Source organism: Podarcis raffonei, chromosome 10, assembly GCF_027172205.1.
Source record: "Podarcis raffonei isolate rPodRaf1 chromosome 10, rPodRaf1.pri, whole genome shotgun sequence".
In the NCBI taxonomy this organism is placed as follows: Eukaryota; Metazoa; Chordata; class Lepidosauria; order Squamata; family Lacertidae; genus Podarcis; species Podarcis raffonei.
In genome coordinates this window covers 70,794,735-70,808,147 of record NC_070611.1, presented here as the reverse complement: position 1 = coordinate 70,808,147, position 13,413 = coordinate 70,794,735, and the positions used below count along the sequence as shown (strand labels likewise).

The window sequence follows — 13,413 nt, the reverse complement described above, 5'->3', positions numbered from 1 at the left end:
TTGTACTGCTGATAGGCAGAGACTCAGACCATAGAAATGTGATTGGTAGAGAGGGCTCTGTGTGATGTCTTTTCCCCTCCTCTTTTGATCAGGAAGAATCAATAAGTATTTCCTGTTCCTTCCCTCTCCCTCTCTCTTCCATTGACCAGCGATGGGGAAAGACATCCCCTTAACTTGCTCCAGCTCGGACAAATGCCTGAGACTGCTTCTGTTGTAAATATAAGCATTTTGCCTGCATAGTTTTTACTGTTACTGTAGCTGAGAACCAGTGCAAGACTATGAGTAAGTAAATCCTACTTTAAACTTACTTTACAGTCTCCTTGTCTGATTCTTTGTTAAGTGGGATAAGAAAAGGGGGAGCCAGATTCCTTTGTAGCTGGGCCTGTTCAAAAGAAGGCTTTACAGCCTAATTTGATGTTTCAATTTGCTGCTAAGAATGGGAATTTAAACTCTGTTCAACTCACCATGGGAGGGGTAATTTTCTCCTACCTGTTAGAACCCATCACACAAAGAGTTCAGCTTAAGTGTTACAAAACAGACACTTTTCAGCATTCCATGAGCTGCCTTGGACCTCTTTGTTTTGAACGAGAAATATGTTCCAAAGATGAAACCCACCTTGTCTCCTTCTGCCCCCTTTAAACCAGGAGTTCCTGAAAGGCCAAGTCCTACCTCTCCCTGAAAAGGAAGCAGGGAAGCACATTCAGAACACTGGAAGTGTGTGGCAGTTGACTTGGTTTGCACTGAGAGATGGATCTACCTAATTTGCCCTTCCTGGAACAATATGTGATACTTCTGCAAACCTTGGGCTTCCCTCAAGCCTGCTGATCCGTCCCTCTTGGTGCTACTGTTTGGGCTGCATAAGCAACAGCACTCACTGCATGAACTGTTAAGTATAATTGTTTAATCCAATTGTGACGGCTTATAGATTTTAGCAATAAAAATTCATTCATTCATAATTGTTTAATTGATATTGAAATGGAGAATGCCTGTACGTGTATTGCTAACATTAGGGATTTTCCATGACAACATACTAAGAGCTTCCTGAGGTCTAACTGAGTTAATGATTAACTGGGAATATTCTCTGCTCTAACACGTGAGTGTTTAACTTTAGATCACATGATTAAGGTATTCAATTACAAATCACCACCTTGAAGGGAGTTTTGTTCTGTTTTGAAGAAAGTTCCGCAAGTAAGGTTTTTAACAATACTTATGGGTCTGGACAGTGTTTTATTCCAAAAGGAGTCCATTTTTATGCAGTCAGTTGCTTCAAGCAATATTAACATCTGCAATGAGAACATCAGAAATAAAGGGGGAATGGAACAGGACACATCCTTCAGAAAGCAGTAAATCTTTGGGGAAGGATCGTAGCTCAGTTGCAGAGTATCTGCTGTGCATGCAGAAGGCCCGAGCTTCAATCCTCAGCATTGCCAGTCAGGCCTGGGAGAGAGACCCCAGTCTAAAACCCTGGACAGCTGCTGCCAGTCAGTGTAGGCAGTATTGAGCTGGATGGACCAATGGCCTGGCTCAGTATAAGGCAACTTGCTATGGAACACAGGAATAGCCGGCTGGATCAGTCTGACGGCCCATCTAGTCCAGCATCCTGTTCTCACAGTAGCCAACCAGACGCCTGTGGAAAACCAGCAAGCAGGATTTGAACACAAGACCCCTCCTGTGGCATTCAGAAGCAGAGCATAGCCATCATGGCTCGTAGCCATCAACAGGCTGTTAGAATTCCTGATCTATGATTGCAGTCATGGGATTTTTGTCTATCACATGACGGTGTGTGTTTTGACTCCACAGAGTGGGAAGTGATGGAGACAGGATGTTTGTGTTACTGTGTTCCGTGAAGCGGGACTATTGTCCTTTGTTCTTTTTCTCTTTGCTGTCTGATGCTAGAGAGAGGGAGACATGTTGCAGTGCTCCGTGTGTGTTTATATGTAAATAAAGTAGATTAGCCAAAATGCTGAGTTGCTGAGGTCTGTTATGCAACTGCACAAACTCTGCGGATCCTTAAGTGAGCCGGTGTCGGTTGGCATCAGTCGCTGTGATGTTTCGGGCTGAAGAAAGCTTATGAAGCTCCCAAACGATTGACCCAGAGGGAGGGAACATGCCAGTCGGGCATGTGTCTCCGCCAGGGTCCTATTCAAGAGTAGGCTGAACTCCTGACACAGGCCTCTCCATGAATTTGTCAAATCCTCTTCTGAAACCACCATTGCCTATTGGGGGATTGAGTTCCATGGTTTTCACTGTGTGAAGAAAGACTCTTTTATCTGTTTTAAATCTCCCAACATCCAGCTCCATTGGATGTCCTGCAAATTCTAGTGTTACGACAGAGGGAGAATAAGTGTTCCCATCAGTTTATGCCTGTGTCCAACACAGGTAGATGGATCCCAGCAGATCTTCCCAGGAAATTCATTCCACAGCTTTTCATGCTAATGAAAGCAGTACCTTTTCACCTTTTGGTCCAGAAGCTCCAGGAGTACCATCCAGCCCTATCGGGCCAGGTAAGCCAGCTTTCCCCTGTAAATTAAAAAAAAAAATACAAAATAGATTAGGAAAGTGTTATGTACTGAGTTGAATAGGATCCAAAAGGCAGCAGTCTGATTGGTCCACAGGAGCCACCCAATCCAGCTCCAGGTGGAAGTGAATCCACAACCTGATTGGCCGACAGGAGAATCCTGGAATTAGCCAATCACATGCGGACCATTGTGTAAATAATGTATATAAAGCAGATATTTTGGGGAAACTTCGATTCCTCCTCACCACTATGAGCTGAATAAAGAGCATGAAATCCACTCTCGACTCTGAGTATATTTCAGAAAGATGGAAAGGTTTCCACACCTGTTTTACCTGCGCACCAGGCCAAACTCAGAAGCAAACAATTGTCTTTTTCCCCACCTTGCCAGTATTGATGGGAGTTGCAGTCCAACAATCTCAGGAGAGCACAGGCTCCCCACCTGTGGCTTGGAGCCAGGTGAGCAAGAAAAAGGTGCCAGGTGGTTTGCTGTAGATTGGCAAAGCAGCAGAAACAACAAATCCTGCCCTCAGGTTAGGTTGCTAGAATGCCAGATCTAGTTCAGCATCATATTTGGAACCACAGAATTGGAGAGGTGGAAGGGAGATTGGGGTCATCTAGGGTCAAGTCCCTGCAAACCAGGACCAGAGCTTGCTTTCTTTTCTTTTTTTAATAAATTTTTTATTTGATTTTTTGTTGATACACCAAGAAGAAAGAAGAAGAAGAAGAAGAAGAAGAAGAAGAAGAAGAAGAAGAAGAAGAAGAAGAAGAAGAAGAAATACAAATGAAAATGAACACAATATTATTTACAAAACCATAAAGCAAAAATTGGTCTTTGAACTATAGACCCGGCCTGCCATCTATTCCTTACTTCAATTATATATTGCTTGTTGCCAATATACACTTTTATCCTAATTTGACTAATCCTTAATTTATTTTAAATCTGATGTCTTTCTTAAAGCTACTACTGAAATTACTCAAATGCTGCGACAGAGTTTAAATTACTATAATTATTTTTCAAATATACTTTAACGACCTCCCATTTTGAGACAAATTCCTGTTTTGGTTTATTTATTTTTTCTGATAAACTATCTATTCGCATACTCTGTCAATTTTTGAATCCATTCATGAATAGAGGGAATTTCATCACTCTTCCATTTTGCAGCAATAAGAACTCTTGCTGCAACCATAGCATATAAAAAGATACCCTTCATTTTTTGTGGTATATCCAAATCTGTAATTCCCAGCAGATAGGCTTCTGGTTTTCTGTTAAAAGAGATCTTTAACATTTATTGTAATTCTGAATGGATGCTCTCCCAAAATACCTGGATTTTATTACATAGCCACCACATGTGATAGAGAGTACCTGATTTGTCTCTGCATCTCCAACGATTACTTGGGACACCTTTGTACATCTTTGAGAGTTTCCAGGGTGTTAAGTACCATCGGTGGTGCATTTTTAGAAAATTCTCTCTTAAAGCAGAACATTTGTGAATTTCCAATTATTTTCCCATAAATTTTCCCATTAGGACCAGAGCTTTCACACAACACAAAAGCCACATCTGGAAAGCTAACAATACAGCACGTTTAATGCTTGTTTCCATGTTGTTAGAATCTGGGGGGAGGGTGTTTGCAGCCCCCTCAACCTGGAAAATTGCAGGTGACGAAATTTGGGGCATTATGGTTCTTTCTTGCTGTTTTGGGGGGGCGGGGCAGAAGCAAACATGTACAGAAAGGGAGGAGCATCGTTGTTGTTTGTGCCACACCAGGACCACTGGTGTGAATGAAATTTAGCACAACCTGCCAGTATAGCGGTAAAAAAAACTGTGGTTCCAACACACGACCGGTACCGCAATGTGAAAGAAAAACTGGAAAACGGGGCAGAAGCGCTGGCATTATCATCTAGAAAACTATCGCAAAATTCCTATCGTCTGAACGCACCCTGAAAGGTCACACTCACCAACTCTCCAGCTTCTCCTTTCTCTCCCTTGACGCCGCTCTTCCCTCGAGGTCCCTGTGGGGAACAAAGAACCGTTTTGTTGCCTCAGTCGCACGGCGGGTCTCTCGCGGGATCTGAGCTGAGGATTGCTTGAGGGTGCCACAGCGCTGATATTTAGAATCGTGACTTAAGAAGGAAAGAAGAACCTGGGTGCCAGGTCGGACCGAGGGAGACCCGTCTGGTCCAGCAATCCTGTTCTCAAAGGGGTCAACCAAATGTCCCAGTGGGGAGAGCACTGTTGTGCTCAGTTCCTGCTCATGGGTTTCCCGTTTGAGCCAGTGTGGTGTAGTGGTTAAGAGTGGTGGACTCGTAATCTGGTGAACTGGGTTCGCTTCCCCGCTCCTCCACATGCAGCTGCTGGGTGATCTTGGGCTGGTCACACTTCTCTGAAGTCTCTCAGCCCCACTCACAAAGTGTTTGTTGTGGGGGAGGAAGGGAAAGGAGAATGTTAGCCGCTTTGAGACTCCTTCGGGTAGAGATAAAGCGGGATATCAAATCCAAACTCTTCTTCTTCTGGTTGGCCACTGTGAGAACAGGATGCTGGACCACCAAGTGGAGCAGCAATAAAACAGCTGGCACATTTGCAAAGCTAAGAAGAGTCCGGTATGGTTTCAAACTGGATGGGAGACCGTGTGCTGAGATTCTTGTATTGCAGGGGCTTAGACTCGATGACCCTCAGAGTCCCTTGTGACTCTATGATTATTTGAAGGGTCCCTTTGGGTTGCTCCATCAGCTGGGCTCTACTGACATTCTCATGACAGCATAGCTTGAACGGGTGGTAAAATAACCCGGCACTTACCCTGACCCCAGGGTCTCCTGGCTCACCCTGGAACAGAGAGAAAGGAGGGGGTTGTATTATTTATTATTATTTATATACCGTCCTATACCCAGGGGTCTCAGGGCAGTTCACAGAATAAAATCAAGATAAAAAACCACAAAATACCTAATAAAATAAAAACAGCCACTCAATAGCCGCCCACAACCACCATGAAAAACACATTTTTAAAAGGGCATAGGATGTAAACCGGATCAGCCAAAGGCCTGGTTAAAAAGGAATGGTTTTGCCTAGCGCCTAAAGGTGTATAATGATGGTGCCAGGCAAACTTCCCTGGGGAGAGCATTCCACAGACAGGGAGCCACTGCAGAGAAGGCCCTGTTCTCAGGCTGCCACCCTCCGAACCTCTTGAGGAGGAGGCACACAAAGGAGGGCCTCAGAAGATGATCTCAGGGTCTGGGTTGGTTCATATAGAAAGAGGGGGTCCTGGAGGTATTGCGGTCCTGAGCCATATTGTTGTTGTTTAGTCGTTTAGTCGTGTCCGATTCTTCGTGACCCCATGGATCAGAGCATGCCAGGCACTCCTGTCTTCCACTGCCTCCCGCAATTTGGTCAAACTCATGTTCGTAGCTTCGAGAACACTGTCCCACCATCTCGTCCCTTTGCCTGCTTGCAGACCCATACACACCTTGACTGACAATCCAGGTGGTCCCTGCGGTCCGGGGAGTCCGGGCAAACCCGGTGGTCCTGGCACTCCGGGAACTCCTGGCTGCCCCTTGTAACCCTGAAATGGTTTAACCCAAACATCTAAACAACTGTCATGGATACAGAGGATAACAACTGGGGAACAGCTGGGGAACCCCCAAGGGAAGAAGGCTCAGAACCTGGGAATTGTTGGGACAACAATGGGTGGTCAGAGAGAGAATGGGGAGCAGAGTGGGAAGAGGAGGTGTTGGAAACTGAAGAGGCAACAGGGTTTCAGGAGCGAGCAGAGTCCATGGCAGAGAGCAGTTCAGACTCCAAGGCAGAAGTGGAGGCTGGAGGCGAGGGGGGCCAAGAGGGAGGCAGGCTGCTGAAAAAGCCCAGGAGGGCTTTTTCCCTTCCTCCCTGGTCTCCCAGCATCAGGAGAGGTATGAAGAGGGCAAGGCAGAGACAGACAAGGCGGCAAAGTCTCAGATTGCTTGGGAAGGACCCAGGAGAGGAGGAGACTAAGGCAACTGTGAGAAGGCCTCACTGGGGCAAGATCTATTGGGAGGAATTGCTGTGCTAAGTGGACGCCTGGCCTCCTGAGCAGTTTGTTCCTTTGACTAAAGAGTTCACGGATCCCGCGTGAGTTATTTCTGACCTGCTCTTGGCAACCACCCAACAGCAACACAGCCTCCGTTGCACTATGAGGCTCCCCATCACCACCCATGCTGTTCGCAACAGCCTCTTCTCATCCCATGCACAAGGCATCTGACCCACCATCAACGGAAGGAAGCAATAAACTCTCCTAGGGCTCAGAGTCAGAGGGAGGAGAGAGAGGAGTTCAGTAAACTGTGTTGAATTCAGAGTCTGGGCAAAGCCATGTCCAACCTCTAGAGGAAACAGGCTGTATTGGGGAGAAGGGTCAAGTGATAGAAATATTAAGGAGGGCAAAATATTTTGCTCCTACTTACAGGTGGTCCGGGTAATCCGTTTTGCCCTGGAATGACCTCCATGCCTCCTAGGACATATCCTGATTCTCCCTGCAGAAGAGGAGATGCTCTGTTTACATGCTGCTAATCAGGCAGATCGCAGGTCTATTTCCATGGGGAAATGCCAAAGAAACCCAAGACGGCAAAAAAGAAGGGGAGAAATTTGAACGAATTCACATTTTAAAGCAAACCTACCTGTGACTCAGCTATACAGCTGCAAATGTCATGTTTTAGGTGCATTATACAAATGTGACACAATAAATAAATGAAACAAATACCTTAGTGGAATGTATGAAAAAGGATATACAATTAAACTGTGCGATAACACCATGACAATAGAAAAAGTATAACGAGAACAATTGGAAGTTTCATGCAGAAAATTTTATTTGATAGACATGATGTTTTATAAATCTTTGGTTCTTTTTTTCTCATTTGTTTTTTCCTTTTTTGTCTTTTTAAATTTTACGTCGTGATGATCTTTTCTTTTTGTATTTAACTTTGCTATACTTCGTTGTATGTTTGTATTTTAAACCAATAAAGATTTATTAAAAAATTAAAAACAAAACAAAATACGATACAAGAGGGCGATGGTGAGCTTATGGGAAATTCAATATATATTTTAAAACATTTTTTAAAAAGCATTTTCACAGTGTTTTGTACATATGCCTAGATTCAGCCCTGATCTGCATTTTCTGAAATGACACGAGAACTTGCGCCTTAGGGGAGTCACCTCGGTGCTGCTAACACAGCGGTTTTGCTTCAACCCTGGAGGTACGCCCATTGTCTCTCATGACAGTTGGATATCAACAAGTACTACAGAAAGGCTTGTTCCTGGCCACAGTGATCCATGCGACAGTCACCTCCAGGCTTGACTACTGTAATTCGCTCTGCGCAGGGCTGCCCTTGAAACTGTCCCACAAACTCCAGCAGGTGCAGAATGCTGCAGCGAGGCTCCTCACGGGGTCCCTGCCATGGGAGCATATTCACCCAGTGCGTTACCAGTTGCACTGGTTCCCGGTGGAGTATAGGGTCAGGTTCAAGGTGCTGGTCTTGACCTTTAAAGCCCTTTGTGGCTTAGGGCCCTCGTATCTACAGGACAGCCTCTCCTGGTTTGCCCCGCAGAGGACCTAAGGTCCATGAATAACCATAGTTTAGAGGTCCCGGGCCCTAAGGAAGTCAGACTATCCTTCACCAGGGCCAGGGCCTTTTCAGTGATGGCTCCAACCTGGTGGAAGGCTCTGTCCCATGAGACTAGGGCCCTGCAGGATTTAACCTCCTTCCGTCAGGCCTGTAAGACAGAGCTATTCCGCCTGGCCTTTAATTTGAATTCAGCCTGATCTTTTATTTCCCTTCTCTTCCCTCCCCCTCCCCTTTTATGAAGATCACCCGCTCTGAGACCCCACAGCTGATTCTCCCCTGGCCTCCTCGCTGGCCCAAGTAGGACCAATTCAGGCAGCTAGCCCTAGGGATTATCTAATTGATTTTTGAATTTTATTGTTATTCATGTTTTTATACTGTATTTTATGCTGCTTTTATAATTAAATGTTTTAAAGTGTTTTAAATTTGTTGTTAGCCGCCCTGAGCCCAGTTTTTGAACTGGGAAGGGCGGGGTATAAATAAAAAATTATTATTATTATTATTATTATTATTATTATTATTCCCCACCCTTTGGTCCCACACTTGGAGATGGCACGTGGAGAAGGCCTGAGATCTTAGGGTCCAGGCAGGTTCGTGCGGAGAAAGATGGTTCGCACAGTCACACGCACATCAATGGGGTCACCAGCATTTAAAAGGCATACAGGAAACTTACTCTGTCTCCTTTTGGTCCTGGAGGTCCTGGATATCCCGGAGGCCCCTAGAACGCCAAGCAAAGGATGAAGGTTTAGGTTCCTGCAGAAACAGAGAAGTGGAAGGCACCAAGAGATCTCATGCACTGCCTGAGGCGAGGGGCAAAATGGGGCCTTTAACTCCATTCCATGCATAGAAGCTGACTAGATGGCATATGAATCTTACTTCAAGATGGCTTCTCCACCAGAAGTGTACAGCCAGAGGGCTCTGAAAGACCACCATCTGCATCATCACCTCACTCTGCTTAACAATAAGGCCAACCCTAATTTCTTTCCCCATAAGTTCCCTACTTCCTGGGACCTCTACTCAGCCTTCAGCCTGTCTTCCACATACAGTGGTACCTCGGTTTACGAACTTAATCCATTCCGGAAGCCCGTTCTTAAACCAAAACAGTTCTTAAACCGAGGCGTGCTTACCCTAATGAGGCCTCCCGCCACCGGTGCCCTTCCACCGTTCGGCTTCTGTTCATAGACTGAGGTAAAGTTTGCACACTACTTCTTCTGGTTTTGCGGCATTCGTAAACCAAATCATTCGTAAACAGGACTGTTCTTCAACCGAGGTATCACTGTATCTCCTTTTGGTTTCAACAGCAAACAAAACCAGACGTTGTTTCCTTCCCTCATAGAAACCAGACTGCAAGCATCCTGTATCGATGCTCCCCAAGCATTCCAGTCTGGCCAAGCATTGCCAGAAGTTCCACCATAAGCAAGCATAAAAAGACACAGCTTAACTGAGTTTAACTCAGTCAATCAGAGGGGCTCAACGGTCACTTGCAAAAAGACAGTGCAAATTTGCAGGAAACCTGTAAATGCCCACCCAAAGGTGTAACAGACTTGTTTTAAAAAATTGGGAGGGCAGGATACTGGTTGGGAAAAGGGGTCATACGACCAACTTACATGATCGCCTTGAATGCCAGGGAGACCCTGTCAATCAACAGAGAGAAAGAATAGTGGATGTTACAAAGACTGGACACAATAAGGCAAACCTTTTGAAGGCGCTTTCAATTCAGACCCAGATAGCTACCATGAGTCCAGGCGAACCAGGGGGACCAGTTCGTCCAGGCCTGCCAGGCAATCCAGGAATCCCATCTTTGCCAGGAAGTCCCTAAATATCAGGGAGAAACAGCAGAGTTGAGATGGAAAGGAGTCTCTTGCAAAAACCATGTACTGCTGCTGGAAGCATTTTGAAGGACGCTGTTGAAGGAATGGGTTTCCCATTCTAAAATCTGACTGTGCAGTCAGTCTGAAACGGGCCCCAAAATCCCATTTTTCCTTCTCCAAGGGTGCATTAGCTAAAAATCATTAACTTGAGCTCTTGAGCAAATGTATAACAAGAACACAGCTGTATAAACAAAGCTCTCTCCTTTATCAGTCTGTGACGCCTAATGAATGGCCTTGCCAGTTCCAAAGTGGACCAGGGATGACATATCTGGGTCTTATCTTACATCCTGACCACAATGACGCACAGAGCAGAATAAACTCTTTATCTGAACCAAACCTCGATGTCATTTGACTCCTTCCTCCCTGTTCTGGGAGCAACACTCACCCTACCAATCGGTAAAGTCTAATAAGGCTACACTGTTACATTTACAGTTCAATGGCAAAACATCTCAGGGTGGTTTGCAGAATAGAATGCAAGATAAAACACAGCAAATCATTAAATCAAAACAACAAGACAATAACACCCCCTTCCCACAGATCTACTTAAAAGGCTGTAGGATATTAATCAGCTCAAAGGCCTGGTTGGAGAGGAATGTTTTAAATATATATAATGAAGGCGTCAGGTGAATCTCCCTGGGGAGAGGGGAGCATTCCACAAACAGGGAGCCACTACAGAAAAGGCCCGACACTCGTGTGTCCACATGTTGACGCAAAACCCAGCCTGTTCCCTCACTTACCCGCTCTCCTTTTTCCCCCTTGGTGGTGAAACTAAACGGGTCGTAGCCCCCTCCTGTGCGAAGACCTGTGAAGCTCTGGAAAGCAAAGTCATAAAAGGAGTGTCATTCAAGATGCTGTTCTCCTTGTCGTCGTCCTCCCCGCTCCCCAAGATGAAGCCATCTGCTTTTTAGAAATCGGTTTCATTTCCAACACAGACTGTATACTGCAGGGTGGGGACCCTGGCAGCAGCCCCCCCGGTGTTGTTCGAGCTTATTAATAAGGCAACCAAATCCAGGCAGTTTACCTCCCCGCTGCAGCGGTACCTATTTATCTACTTGCACTGGCATGCTTTCAAACTGCTAGGTAGGCAGGAGCTGGGCCAGAGCAACGGGAGCTCACCCTGATGTGAGGATTCGAACCACCAATCTTCCAATCAGCAAGCCCAAGAGACTCAGTGGTTTAGACCACAGCGCCACCCACGCCCAGTATTTAGTGTATAGTGTCCTCTCCTGCATATTTAACAGCACTGATATGCTTTCCAGATAATTTGAAAATGTAGGGCTGTAAGTATTGGTGTTTTGCAACTCTGACCTGTTGCAGGACCTTAGCCAGACCTTAGCAGAGCATACGCAGAGCTCCAGAAAGCAATCAGTTGCAGGCAGGATGGACGAAGCAGGAACAAGACGCTGCTACTAGTAACTTGGTTACTTAGAGGTGTTTATTATTTACAGCAGACTCTACAAGTTACTTAAAGGGACGCGGGTAGCGCTGTGGGTTAAACCACAGAGCCTAGGACTTGCTGATCAGAAGGTGGGCGGTTCGAATCCCCGTGACAGGGTGAGCTCCCATTGCTTGGTCCCTGCTCCTGCCAACCTAGCAGTTCAAAAGCACCTCAAAGTGCAAGTAGATAAATAGGTACCGTTCCAACGGGAAGGTAAATGGTGTTTCCGTGCGCTGCTCTGGTTTGCCAGAAGCGGCTTAGTTATGCTGGCCACATGACCTGGAAGCTGTACGGCGGCTCCCTCGGACAATAAAGCGAGATGAGTGCTGCAACCCCAGAGTTGGCCACGACTGGACCTAATGGTCAGGGGTCCCTTTACCTTTACCTACAAGTTACTATATACCGTATTTTTTGCTCTATAAGATGCACCAGACCATAAGACGCACCTAGTTTTTGGAGGAGGAAAACAAGAAAAAAAATATTCTGAATCTCACAAGCCAGAACAGCAAGAGGGATCGCTGCGCAGTGAAAACAGCAATCCCTCTTGCTGTTCTGGCTTGTGGGATAGCTGCGCAGCCTGCATTCGCTCCATAAGACGCACACACATTTCCCCTTACTTTTTAGGAGGGAAAAAGTGAGTCTTATAGAGCAAAAAATACGGTACATGAACAGATACGGATCTTAGCTAGCTCTCTCTTAACAAACTCCAAACGACTCTCAGACTCCACACTGACCAACACACACTCCTGTCAGTAAGGTCATAAGTCATCATGCATGTGTGAGACCTTAACCAATTGCAGAGCTGTTTCCAAGGTCCCATATCTCTAGGCAGATAACTCCTCTCTGCTCAGTCATCCTTGGCTTTTGGCCAACGCTTAATTGACTCTGTGTGAAGCTGCACAGAATGGCATGTAGTCAAATAACCCAACAGTAAGTGCTTTGTGAAGATGCCATTGGACTACATCTCCCATCTTTCCTAACGATTGGCCATGCTGTTCGAGGCTGATAGGAACTGGAGATCAGCAACATCTGGAGATGCTCAGCTTCTCCATCCCTGCGGCAGAAGTCCTAGGTTCTTCTGGAGCTCCGTTCTAGAGAGGAATCTCAACCCAACCCTTAGCAGCCCCAAGCATGGTGCTAACAGAAAGCGTGTTGTACCTGTGAGGTCTCTTTTGTGGACCTTAAAAATACAATACTCCTCCCCAAACCTACTGGATCATCACTTACCACATCTCCAGGTGAGCCTTGGTCTCCCTGGGCAAGGAGGAAAAATGAGAAAAGACATAGGTTCATAGAAATGTAGGTATTATAAGCAAAGATATGTTGAAGGAATTGAGAACATTATTTATATACGCAACCACAGCTGTGGGAACATTACTAGCCCAATATTGGAAAGGAGATAAGATACCATCTAAAATAGATTGGCAGACAAAATTATTCGAATCTGATGAGATGGCAAGATTAACAGGAGAAGTTAGAAACCAAACTGCGTGGAAGACAGGAGCGCCTGGCGTGCTCTGGTCCAGGGGGTCACGAAGGGGCGGACACGACTAAACAACAACAGGACAAATATAGGCAATATTTAAAAGATCATTACAAACATTTGAAATCTCTGGCAGGCTTTGAATGTCTCCTGCTAAGTGACATAAATTATGGATCTAGATTCAGGTAGGTAGCCGTATTGGTCTGACACAGCTGAAATATATTTTAAAAATTTAAAAAATTGTTCAGTAGCACCTTAGAGACCAACTAAGTTTGCTCTTGGTATAATCTTTCGTGTGCATGCACACTTCTTCAGATATATGGATATATTGGACAAATACAATCTTGTTGTTGTTGTTTAGTTGTTTAGTTGTCTCTGACTCTTCGTGACCCCCTGGACCAGAGCACGCCAGGCACTCCTGTCTTCCATCCTTTTAACTGTCTGGGGTTTCCATTGCAGCCTCTTTCATTGCTGAAGAAGCAAGCCACATTTCCGTTTGAGCAGTACGTAATTTATTGT

At 45.5% G+C, this 13,413-nt stretch overlaps 2 protein-coding genes across 2 annotated transcripts in view; both read right to left on the bottom strand.

The window, feature by feature from the left end:
* LOC128422515 (collagen alpha-1(XI) chain-like) overlaps nt 1-7,300 on the bottom strand; it is a 45,360-nt gene extending 38,060 nt beyond the window's left edge. Inside the window, exons 1-6 of the mRNA XM_053406607.1 lie at nt 6,948-7,300; nt 5,978-6,073; nt 5,314-5,340; nt 4,476-4,529; nt 2,449-2,520; nt 616-675 (exon numbers count right to left, since the gene is read on the bottom strand). Of these exons, the coding sequence (XP_053262582.1) occupies nt 616-675; nt 2,449-2,520; nt 4,476-4,529; nt 5,314-5,340; nt 5,978-6,073; nt 6,948-6,989 (351 nt within the window). The 5' untranslated portion in view covers nt 6,990-7,300. The remainder of the gene's footprint in view (nt 1-615; nt 676-2,448; nt 2,521-4,475; nt 4,530-5,313; nt 5,341-5,977; nt 6,074-6,947) is intronic.
* Nucleotides 7,301-9,395: 2,095 nt separating this feature from the next.
* LOC128422137 (collagen alpha-1(XXV) chain-like) lies at nt 9,396-12,876 on the bottom strand. The gene is made up of 4 exons (XM_053405744.1): nt 12,639-12,876; nt 10,711-10,785; nt 9,837-9,917; nt 9,396-9,736 (listed from the first exon to the last, which is right to left on the bottom strand). Exons 1-4 carry the CDS (start codon nt 12,702-12,704, stop codon nt 9,563-9,565), a joined length of 396 nt encoding a protein of 131 aa, XP_053261719.1. The 5' UTR covers nt 12,705-12,876; the 3' UTR covers nt 9,396-9,562.
* Between the last annotated feature and the right edge of the window lie 537 nt (nt 12,877-13,413).